This window comes from Penaeus monodon, chromosome 1 (assembly GCF_015228065.2).
Source record: "Penaeus monodon isolate SGIC_2016 chromosome 1, NSTDA_Pmon_1, whole genome shotgun sequence".
In the NCBI taxonomy this organism is placed as follows: Eukaryota; Metazoa; Arthropoda; class Malacostraca; order Decapoda; family Penaeidae; genus Penaeus; species Penaeus monodon.
Window position 1 is genome coordinate 3,760,896 of NC_051386.1, and position 13,285 is coordinate 3,774,180.

Genomic DNA, 13,285 nt, shown 5'->3' on the forward strand with positions numbered 1-13,285 from the left:
TAAAAAATTTTTTAAATAATATAATATAAAAATATATATATATATATATTATAATAAAAAAAATTTATATATATAAAATTTTACTATAGAAAAGTTAAATAGATAATTAATAGATTATAAAATAGATATATAATTTTTATTATAGTAGTTTTTTTAAGATTGTAGATTTTTTTTTAAGGGATAGGGGGGGCCTTTAGGTTTTTGGGCAACGTTTTGGGATATGTCATTGTTAAGCCACGTCCAATCCAGATAAATTAATAAATTATGTATATAGAGAACAAAAGAACAACCCATTAGCACACACACACACAAAAGGCTTTCTCTTAAAATAAAATGTGTATATAGATCATTCAATGTCAGCGTCCGACTATATTAGTATTCCAGAAATTTTATCTTTTCGAGTTAGGCAGGTGATATGGCTCTATCAGGCATGAATAACATGATAATATGCAATGTTTAAGCTGTCCAAAAACATAAATTACTTTTCGGTATTTTAATCGGGCATGTCAAGTCAATTGCAGTGACAAGTAAAGAACTCTGCTGAGTGGACTGAGTGAAAAGATAAATATCTACATTTCTGCCACACTATGAAAATTCATTGTACATCTAGTTCTCCATTCCCTTCTTCTTTTATAGGGTTTTAGACTATATCAGTCTATACTCCCTGTCGTTGTCCATTTGCTGCTTGATATTGACCTTAGCACCAAGACACTCTACAGGGAAAGTTCACCATTACTGTAATGTGTAAACAGTAAAGAACTACAATCTCCACGTCTTCTGGACAAAACATATTTTTTTCTGCATCCTCTGATGACCACCTATGCAATTTCTCCCATAGTAAACAATACATGTTGAACCTCTAACATAAATGGAAATGGAGAACTTTAGCAAAGATGTCAGTGCAGCAAATGGACCACTTGATGTAAAGGGAATTTTCATAGTGTCAACAGTAGAGATTTTTATTTGCACTGCATTCATGAGCAACAATATTTCTGAGATCTATGATGACCATTGTGGAATTCTTCCTTGTAGGAATCACCAAATACTAATCTTACCTTCAGTAGACACACAGCCTCATTAACCATAACATTTATCTAAACTAGACATTTAAAAACATTTTAATAATCAAACTAGATACCAAAAATTATATATGGAATTCAAAATATTGACACCAATTACATAAGGTCTTGAAATCAGGCCTAGTAATACTATCTAGTTCTTATCTGACCATAATATTACAACAATCATGACTGTGCTGCTGCATCGCTGTATGTGATGGAAAGTGTAGTGAGTGTGCATGTGCATGTGCATGTGCATGTGCATGTGCATGTGCATGTGCAGTAATGAGGCGCGCGGGGTTTTACGTATTGATAAAAAAAGAACTTTTTTTTTGAATGTCTTTTTAAAATTTTTATTATGAAGATTCTGACAACTGCCAATGCAAACAATCATTATCTCAAGTAGAAATGCAAGCTCTCTGTGTTACATGTAGATAACAAAACAAAGTTAAATCCATAGACTAATTGGCGCAAAAAAATAGGAATACCTCTTACATAGGTCTTGATATCAGGCCTGTTAATACCATCTAATACTTACATCCATCACAATGTTCACACAATTATGAATGTTTTTTTTGTCTGTTTATTTGTCTGTCTATGCCTGGCTGAGTATGCAATTATATGTAGGATAATAAAATATACTGTATTCTCTGTTTTTTATTTATGAACTTGTTACAGAACATACTAAATTTAGCTTTGATAAAAGTGAGATAATATAGACATCCAATAAATATGACCAAAGAAATCAACTACTGTACTGTATAGCTTACATCATTCTTTTTTCTTTAATAGATTTACAAATATTTACAAAAACAAAAATGTAGGAAAGAATGATAAAATTAGATATGTTACTGTTATTGGCATTTTTCAAAAAGAAGAATTGGACGTTTTCTTGAGCACATGAACACATTGAATCTGGTCTAAATGAGCTTGTACTTGTTCACCATTTGATCAGAACATCAGTAAATATTACCATTTTATAAAAGGAAGAAACACATCAGAATCAATTATCTGATCAGTCTGCTCACACAGGGTTGCACTAAAATGGAAACCTCTATATTCAAATAAGAGAACATATTTTTTCAAAGTGCATTTTTCTTTCTTTCTTTCTTCCTTTTTTCTACTATTCAATTTGTGACAATGATTTGTTTGTTTTTAAAGAAGCACTCTTTTATTTTTGCAGTTGCTCCCTTTAATTAAACAATACAAAAACAACAATGGCATACAAAAGCTGATTTTTAAAATATCTTTTGGTTTAAAAAATATTAAACCAAAACCCAAAAATTCACATATTATGAAATTCAAGAGAAACAATAAAATAACAACAAAAAACCTAATTAAAGCAGTTTAAAAAGCTATATAGTACAGCTGAACAATAAAATACCAACAGAACAAATAATAACAATAATAAAATCTAAAAGAGTACAAATTCCTTGAAACAACAGCCCTTCAACCATTTTCTAATGTAACAGTAAGTGTCTCCCATAAAAAAAAATACCAACTATTGCATAATTCCCATTAATCTGTGAGTGTGGCTTAATACTAACATTAAAACTAATCATTCAAACCATATATGAAAATGGATGGGGAAATTACCTGTAAAATCTCGTATACAATATATATAAGTGTCAAGTATTGATTTAAAAATAACTTTCTGAGAACAAAAAAAAAATATTTTCATTTGCAGATGTCACAACTGACAAAGCATCAAGTACAGATTACTGTGTTAATCTGAAAATAAAGTTTCTCATTTGTTCCTGAAGGAGGCTGGGGGAGATGGACACAGGCCGATGCAGTATTGAGAGAACTGATTGTTAGAGATAATTGTAAAAATACATAATACAAAAAATAATCCCCAACTGGAAAAGAAAGAAGTGGAACCAGGGAGAGAGAGGAGGAAAAAAAATTTTAGGTGGGGGGGGAAAAGTTTCCTTCAGTTAACCTTAAACAAGAACCAAATTAGAAAATGCAAGTTTAGATAAATTAAAAGAATGGAAACTCGGAAAAAAATTTAAAAAAAAAAGTCTAAGAGTTGAAAAATTACTTTGACAATCAGAAAAGAAAAAATAACAAATGTGAGAATTTCTATACTGACTGGGAAAATGAGATATTAATCAAATGCCACCAGAAATGGCATGTACATACATATCATGCCCATTGTGAGTTTAGTTTAATAATTGTCTTGGCACATATATGGTTCCACAAGTGCTTAGTCCCCCAAGGAGTCAATTACTAATACTATCTCTCTCAACTGTTCATGTTTTTTAAATATTTTTTCTGATTTTTTTTCAAATATTCTTGTTTTTTTATATTTTCTGCTAGTATTGTTAATAACATCATAACGATTATAATGCCTATAATAACAATTATAGCATCAATATTAACAGCATTAGGAAAAAAAAATCCCAAAAAAATCTGCTTCCTTTCGGCAAAGCACGCACTCCTTAGGGGTAAACATTTCACAAAACAAAACTGCAGTGAACATTACATGTCTCTGACTCCACTGGATTAAGAAGAGCAATGGATATATGTCAAAGGTCCAGGAGCTGGAAATAAGTGAACTATTGAATTTCAAGCAAAACTAGGTGGCTGAGAAAAAGTAGCATCTTTGAATAACTATTTGAAAAAAATTGAATAAAATGTCTATGAGTGAACATAATGTAGCTCTGTGGAAGAACAAAGTAATAGTTCAAAGAAATTCAGAATATGGGAAAACATCACACTTAAACTAGCACATCTGTTGACAAAAGAATACCAGAAAAAATTAAGGCAAAAAATGTACTACTCAATACATAAATGACCTAAAAATTTTGTAAAATAACACAAATATAATGGTAAAAAGCATCACAGGAAAATACTGAAATGTGCAAAAGTATTTGGATGAGGTCTCATAAGAATACTATACAGGAAAGTGAACAACAAACCAGGCAAAAAATAACAGAGTACATTAATACTTTCAACAGTAAGTTGCTGATAGCTGTTACAGGAATAAATACATATGCTTAAGACTAAAAATGAAGATGCAATCATTTGTGGGAATGAGACAATAATACAAAATAGGAATGACAGAACTAAAGGTTGAGTAACACTTTATATCAGAAATGATCTAGCAACAAAATCATACAATGAAATAAAATAATCAAATAATACAATGGAAGTACTTGAAATAATGACACATGAGAACCAAAATGTTATTTGTATAAAAAAAAATCATTGGAATCAGCAGACCTCTTTTCATTAAAACTTTAAATATTGTTGTTTTTATATTAAACCTATAATGGAAATACACAAAGTGATCTTACTACATGCCTTCAATTTCCCCTTTATCAACTGGAAAACCAAGAGAAAGTCAAATCTAAATGCTACTGCAGATGATAAATAACAAGCAAGAATGCTTCTAGATTTTCAAGAGGATTTTACCTAACCCAAATAATCAAACTGTTATGCATTTGAAGTTCCTATGAAGTTCCAAAATGGTTTTGTACTTTGTATGATCAGATTATTAAAAATATGTATTTACCCCTCACATCACATTTTCGATGTATACACGTCCTATCGCTAAATTACTAAGAAATTACTAACGGTATATTACTAACACACTCTCATTCAAGACAATAATCTAAGCAGCAGGGATTAAAAAGTCACATGCCTAGCCAAAATGTAAAAGGTTATATAAAGAATTAGGATCACAAAATTGGTGAAAAGTATGGGATCTGTGAAAACTATGAATTATTATTAAATAAAGCCACCACAAAAAAAGCCCCCCCAGGTCCTGCACATTTACTGAAATCCTACTATTATTCCTCATTCCTCTCATTTCACATCAAATATGTAATAGCAAATTCTTTTTCTGACTTTGCCCTAGCTCTACCTTCTCTCTGCATCACCCCTCTTCCTATCTCTCTTGCTGTTATTTCCCTTATAATCTTCCATCTGCCTCCTTTCTTCCTACCTATCCTTCCATCCTTCTCATACCCCTTCTCCTCTCTTCCTTTTAGACTCTTCTTCTCTCTCCTTTCTCAGCTTTTCCTTCTCTCTCCTTTCTCAGCTTTCCTTCTTCTCTCTCCTTTCTCAGTTTTCCTTCTTTCCCTCTCTTTCTCCTGCCCTTCCTTCTATGATATAACTATATTATCTTTAAATGTTAATTTCATTTATGACAATCATATAGCTGTAAGCTGTAAACAAGTATGGACATATTAGGTTATGTTTTGTATATGATAAAATGGTTACATAAATAGAGAAATTTTGATAAGTTGTTAATCAATGTAAAATATCTAGAATCATTTCAATATAAAACTTACATATTCTACTCAACAAACTCCATAGAGTAAATGTTTAACTACTTACACTAAGAATCCATTGCATGTAAAAAAACTCTCAATGGCTCAACCAAAAATGGACCCATGCCCTATAAAAATCTTGCAAAATTTATATATAGCAATAAAACTTTTTAAATTTTGAATTTGACATCTTGTTCCTTAAAACGTGAAAAAAATACCAGCTCTAAGACTCTCTTTGCATTTATTAATTCTCATTTTTAATCTGTGCTATATATTATACTTGCTATAGAGGCATAAATGCCAAATTTCTTAATAACTAACAATATTCTGAAAATAAGCAACATCATCCTGAATACATGTACCCTTTAGGCATATTCACATTCCACAGATACAAATCATAAACCTCCAGTTCATATATTCATGCAAGAAAACAAGACCTTATTCATTGCATATATTCCTTCCCTCTTAATGCTCACTTTGACTTAATAACAAATAAAATAATAAAACTGCTGCTGGATACCTTTAACATGAAAAAATTAACTAGATAACAGGATGTTTTCTGGTACACAACCTAAAACAATACACATAATAGACTGTACTACACAAAAGCAGGACTGTGTTTATTAGACATTTTGTCAATTCTACTTTAGCAACAAACAATACACCATACCAGACACACACTGTATAGTCTAATACCCATTGTGTAGTCAAACTGATAAATTGAGACAACAGCCACGAAAGTATTCTTGCTGCCTCTAAGTTCATGCAGAAAGTTTAGGGGTGGCTTTAACATCGAACCAAAGCTTGGTGACTTAGGTGGCGCTTAACCCACTGGATACAGATGCTAATCACCTTATCACTTAGTCAAATTTTTCCAAGACAGTATATTCATATATATATATAATTAATTATATTATATATATATAATATATATAATATATATTATATATATATATATATATTAAATATATAATAATTATATCTTATATATAATTATATATATATTATATTATATATATTTTAAAATATATATATAATATATAATTATAGATATTACGAGTATACGAGTATATACGAGTATATATGTATATACTCACACACTGTTGGTCATGAAGGAAGGTTTCTGGCTAAAATTAAAATTACCAACAGTGAGAAAAACATGAACATTTAAGTCATGCAAACCTTTGTGACTTATTTATCTAAAATTGCTAATTCTTCAAGAGCAAGTCAAACTTTTAACCACAAAAGCTGATTATATTTTGATTCATCACTTCACATACATAAAAATATATTCATTCTAAGGAAATGCTACTAACAAAAAATCCTAAAAAAATGGCAAATGCCTTTTTGCAAATCCTCTTTCTATAACTGATGTTTCATCCCCCTCAAAAGAGTCGGGGAGCTGTGAAATGAATTTTGCAAACATGTGTTGCAAAGAAGCAAATGCAAAAAAAAATACATGTATCAAAATTCAAAACTATGCAACTATGCAGCAGACCTTAGGAAGCCCAGCATGGAGGTAGACTGGAGGGTAACACAGGCTGCTTTGAAGACAATTACAACCCAGAACTCAACCAAATGGGAGGAAGACCCAAAAGAAGGAAACATATGATGGGAAGCTAAACCTCTGGGGTCAATGCAACAATGTGGTCTCCTCCCCAAAATAGACTGCTGCTTATATCAAATGACAGATCATCATGTCAGGTAGCAAAGATCCAGGTGATGATCTAATGGCTAGCAACAACACCCTTGAAGTATCAGACTCTGACAGTGCCAAAGCCACCCAACACTGATATTACTGATGTCATGAGCAAAACAGGAAGATAAAGCCCTAACTCATCAAGTATTAGTCAGTTTCCAATTCTGCATTTCTACATATTACCAAAGGAAACCTACTGCCATAGTAATACCTCTGTCAGAGCAGTAAGCCATAGTTTCCCATGGTCTGAACCTACCAGTGCTCTTTTCAAGAGATCAGCCATATGTGTTCACTGGTAAAGGAGGACCTTTAATGAAAGTTTCTTAATTATCTTCTCCCTTTGAGGATTTAGGACCAGCGAGTCCCTTGGAAGTATTGTGAATCCTGAGATTATCTTTTTAAGGAGGTATTATTGAAAGGGTTAACAGAAAATCAGCCCCTTTTTTGGGGGATGGGATTTTGCATTATCAAACTAACAATCCGTGGGGAGATACACTATTTAAAATCCCTATACCTTGCTTGAAGATTATCTCTCCCCCCTACAATGTGGAAAGAATTCCCTCAAACTGTGCAATGTGCAGGCAGGCTGCAAGAATTTAAACACTGGTGAAGTCTATGCTACTACTGTGTATGACCTCACTATATTAGGGGGTTATGTCTATGCTCACTAACCCATCCCTTCCCTGATTTGGGGAGTAGATGTCAGGTACTTTGAGTTTTACCCCTTGTTGTTTCTCCTTCAGGGGGAATGGCAGGAATAGAGTGAGAGCTCTGACCATTAGACCTCCCTCAATAAACTTCTAATGTAACATTATATAACATCACAATAATGTAACATCTCTATAACATGTCTTCAGGGATTCTTATGGAAATACATCCTAAAAAATAAAAATATAGCAGATAATATATTCTTCTAGACAACTTTTTACAGCATTAATTTTTAGGACTATTAATGATTCAATGATGATGGAAACATGCTGCCTAATCTACTGAGACCTTAAGAATTTACAGTGTCTAAAATACTACTGTAATACTCTAACATGAATATTCCTATTGTAAGCAAATAAATTAAACCATTGCAAGTGAAATAGCAAATACACTTTACTGAATAATTAAAATTTTGATACCAGGAGTACAGCGAGATACAGCCTAATCTTTTACAACAGTAACTAAGTAACGAGAACAACACCATTTAAAGGGGGTGCTGTGGGTATTACAAAGCAGGCATTTTTCTTTACTCTTCACTTCTTTCTTCCTATACCTTTCATTCTTCTTCTTCTGAATAATTTGAATTTATACGAACACATGCTTATAATAAAACTGTTGTTCTTCCCCCTTTTCTATGTACAGAAAGATGGGTTGGAAGACATACACAAAAGTGACCTCTAATGCCTATTCCAGCTACTATCAGTGGAGGTGTTAAGGATAACCACCAGGCCATATCTGTTCATATTCTTGGTATTTTGGTGCAAAAACCATCTGAGACTAATCACAATATTATTATTGGATAATTCAGCAAAAGGTGAAAGAAACCTGATGGTGTACTCTGCATTTTCAAGTAAAATTCCTTTTTCCTATAATCAAGTTACTATACATTTCAGTACTTATATACAGTACAGGGTACTGTATAAATAAAATAATCACTTACTTTTTTATATTTTTTTACATAATCATATATCTGATTTACTGCTAATAAAAATTAATTAATGGTTGACATAAGCTCTGCACTAGTTTGGTCAATTACCAAAAACAGATTCTCATTCATTTAACCTTTGAACACAGAAGGCATAAAACTATGCAATGGCTGTGGTGGAATGAGTAGCATAACTATATACAGGGACCTAAACTTCATTTCCTTAAGCTTTTGATTTAAATACAGTTATAAGCTGTTAAGTGCCTAGTGTACTTGAAGTATGCTATGAGCCAGGCACAAACAGAGGAAACTGCCAGTGCATGCCCACAACATCACATTAAATAAAGTCAATAGACTTTAAATCCCTTTTTCTTTCTTTTTAAAAAAACATCTGAGGTAGAAATAGCAGTCATAAAGTTACTGAAGTTGTAAAATCTAATAACATTAAGATTTGGGTAAGCCAATAGTTAAATATTAATCTCACTGCAAGGAGGAGCAAAGAAATCACAACCCAAAACTCCCGCTGAAAACTTACCATCCCAATTTTACCTCCAAAAAATAAGAAATTTGGTGTCAAGGTTATATATGCTCAAAGAAAGCCCAACTAACCCAATGCCACAAGGAAAATGTAGTGTTCACTGAGCTATTGCTTGTGAAATGGCTCTAGGCACAGATGACTCCACAAGGACTTTGCCACCAAATAGTCTTTAAGGAGACATTGACACCTCATCTGATTTCAACTTTCCTTGTATTTTCAGGAATTATTATTATTTTCTTTTTTTTTACTAATGCTATCAATATCGATGTTGTTATTACTGAAGACATTATAATTATTATAATATTATTGACATTACTAATAGCAATATAAAAATAAAGAAAATATTTCCAAAAATCAAGGAAACTGTAAATTAATAGATTAAATTCTACTTTTGGAATGTCATGTACTTACTTGTCGGCAGGAGTGGGTTAAAATATCTATACTCAATATTTGTTTAAGTAACTATCCAATTAGCATTTACTTATATATCACGTAAATCTCATTACTTGCTAATGACTGGTACATGTGATACAAAATATATCAATCAAGTCATAAACATATCTACCTCATAACATAATACTACAAGTAATAAACAGTGAGATTCAAAAGAGATAACTTGATAGAAACACTGCTGCTATTTCCATCTAATCATGGTCAATACTGATAAATCAAAAATAGAAAAAATTCCATGCCAAAATGAAATATATTTGTCAGACCAGTCATACACAAAAAATATCCCTGATTATCTTTGGTATATCTATTACATTTTCACTTACTGCATCTGTTAAACAGTATACAGATCATAGACATTGATGCTACCGTGAACAAGTGTCTTCCTAATTCCCTTGCATCTTCAGAATCTCAGCAAGAGGATGAGTTTACAAGAAGACCATACATGTGATTCCATATACTCCATAGTTCCACAGAGAGACAGAGCAGCCTCCCTGTCCCCAGAAGCAAAATACCTGCCAAAATGATTACAAGTCATTTAAAAAAAATTAAAACATTAATAAAGAAAGAACGAATGCCATCAGTACATATTAACGGAATCCGTCCTGCTCAAAAAATCTACCACTGAAAAAAACTAACAAACCAATTATCTGTTAAAGACACCCACCTAGAGGCTGAACGAAGAAAGGAAGGAACCACAGGTGGGACGCAAATATGTTGTATTTAATACCCAGGAGCCAGACCGGAAGCACATGGAGACCAGCAATGACCCACACTCCCCAAGTATTACGGAAGTCTAGAATGTGTAGGATGAAAGTTAGATTTTTTTTTCTCTTTTACAATCTTTAATGTATTTTTCATAAGTTTTTACAACATACACATAGTTCTCAGACACAAGGCAAAGCTGTATATCTAAGACCTTACTATTAGCTAATATGTAAGTAACTATAGTCGGAGCTTTGGGTCTTTCTATGAGACTCTCGCGCCATTTGGCTCCGAACGAATAGTTGCAGACAAATGCTATCCACTCAACAGCTGACACCAAGTACAACATCTGCAATGACAGTAACCATAATGTTAACAAAGCAATCATATTGGTAGATATAAAACAAGATATAGATAATAGTGTGGGGGGGTTTTGTGTGTGGTGTGTTGTGTGTGTGGTGTGGGTGGTGTTGTGTGTGTGTGTGGTGTGTGTTGTGTGTGTTGTGTGGTTTGTTGTGCCGTGTGCACGTGTGTGCACGTGAGTGAAAGTGCGTGTGCATGTGTGTGAAACTGTGTGTGCACGTGAGTGAAAGTGCGTGTGCACGTGTGTGAAAGTGTGTGTGCACGTGTGTGCACGCGCGCCAGTGTGTGTGTGTGTTTGTGTGTGTGTGTGTGTGCGTGTGTTGTGTGTGTGGTGTTGTGGGTGTTTTTTGTGTGTGGGTTTTTGTGTGTGTGTTTTGTGTGTGTGTGGGTGTGCGTGTGTGTGTGTTGTGTGTGTGTTTGTGTGTGTGTGGTGTTGTGTGTGTTGTGTGTGGTGTGTGTGTGTGTGCGTGTGTGTGTGTGTGTGCGCGTTCGTCATGGTTGCACTATTACTGCAAATTATACAAATGTGAAGCTAGAGCCATAATTTCATCTTTGATAAAAGTTAGTTATCAATGATTACATATATATCATGATGTAAGAATCTATACAACACTGTAATACAAGTAATAGATTTGCAAAATTTGCCTGAAGCCCAGACCTTGTACTGGTTAATAAATAAGTACAGACATCTTAATCTGAAGTCTAGGCCGGTGGTGCGTGCATGCGTGTGTGCCTGTGTGTGTGTGAGTGTGAACTATAAAACATAACTAAAAGAAATTATAATTAACACTGGAACTTACCGGGTGTATGTGTACCCAAAAATAGTCCCCTCCCTAGATTGTCCAAAATCACATCAAACTGGAAGAAAAAAAAAAAGAATCACAACTAAAATCATGTGTTTATTTTTTTTAATATGACAAATAATCAAATGGAAAATGAAAAAAAGAAAGAAAATGTGTGTGTGTGCTTATGTAACTATAAGCCTATTTCTCTCTTTCTCTTTCTCTTCCTCTTTTTCCCTTCTCCATTACATACTAATACTAATGCAAATACAATGGTTTTTGTAATATGCATATACGTGTGTGTAGTGTTATGTGTGTGGTTATTTGTATGTGTATGTGTATGTGTATGTGTATGTGTGTGTAGTGTGAGGTGTGTATTGTGTATTTGTGGTTTTTGTGTGTGTGTATGTGTGTGTGTGTTGTGTTGTGTGTGTGTGGGTGTGTGTGTGTGTGTGTGTAATTTTCATTATAAAAGGTATATTTAAACATGTATAAAGATAAGATATATACATATTTATGTATATATGTTTGTTGTGTTATGGTTATGTGTGTGTATGTTTTGTGTGTGTATTTGGTGTGTGTGTGTGTTGTGTGTGTGTGGTGTGTGTGGTGTGTGTGTTGTGTAAGTGATATATGTATTTTTATAATAGTATATAATATTACAACTACACCAAAAACACACATACACACATACACAACACACACACACACACACACACACACAACACCACACACAACACCACCCCACACACCACACACACACACAACACATATTCATATATTATATATTATTATATATATATATATATAATATATATTTATATATATATATATATATATATATATAAATTTTATGTGTGTGTGTGTGGTGTATATATATATATATATATAATATATATATATATAATATAATTAAAGTATATATATATAATAATATATATATAAAATATATAAATTATTAAAAAAATTTAAATATAAATATATATATATATATATATAATATATAATTTTATTAAATATACATTATAATGTATTTACATTAAAAATGTAATTTACATTTATATGTAATATGTAAAATATAATATATATATTATATATATATAATATATATATATTTTAATATATATATATATATTAATTTTAAAATTTATATATATATTTTATATTATATATATATATATATAAATTTTTATATATATATATATATATGAATTTTAAAATATATATAATATATATAATATATATTTTAAATTTTATATATATAATATATAAAATAAAAATCCTTTTAAATTTTCTATATATATATTATATATTTTTATATTATATATATAAATTAAAATATAAAATAATAATATAAATAAATATAATATTAATATTTTAAATATTTTATAATTAAAAATATTTTTAATAATATTATATATATATAAATTAATAAAAAACATTTATATAATTTTAAAATATATATAAAATTTTATAATATAATATAAATATATATATATAATTATATATATAAAATATTTTATATTATTTAATTTTTTTTTATTTATTATATATATAATATATCTTCTTCCCCCCTATAATTATTATAATATATGTGGGCGGTCCCTTTATGTCAGGGTGATGTGAAACAATGGCTTTAAGCCCAGTTTTGTTTCGTGCTTCGCATGCCTTCCACTGCGCTGCCCGCAAATGGCAGCTCAATGGGGCAAAAAAGGGGCAAAAAGGGCAGGGGTGTTTGGCCCCCCTAAGTCTCCCCCTGGGCCCCAAAGGCTTCAAA

The 13,285-nt window shown here is 31.5% G+C and overlaps 1 protein-coding gene across 1 annotated transcript; it reads right to left on the reverse strand.

The window, feature by feature from the left end:
* Window positions 1-8,019: 8,019 nt before the first annotated feature.
* Window positions 8,020-11,543, reverse strand: LOC119582364 (the record flags this gene model as incomplete). The annotated part of the gene is given in 4 exon segments (XM_037930606.1): window positions 8,020-10,173; window positions 10,326-10,454; window positions 10,583-10,712; window positions 11,527-11,543. Coding segments are annotated over 3 exon segments (363 nt in total). The 3' UTR covers window positions 8,020-10,069.
* Window positions 11,544-13,285: the final 1,742 nt, after the last annotated feature.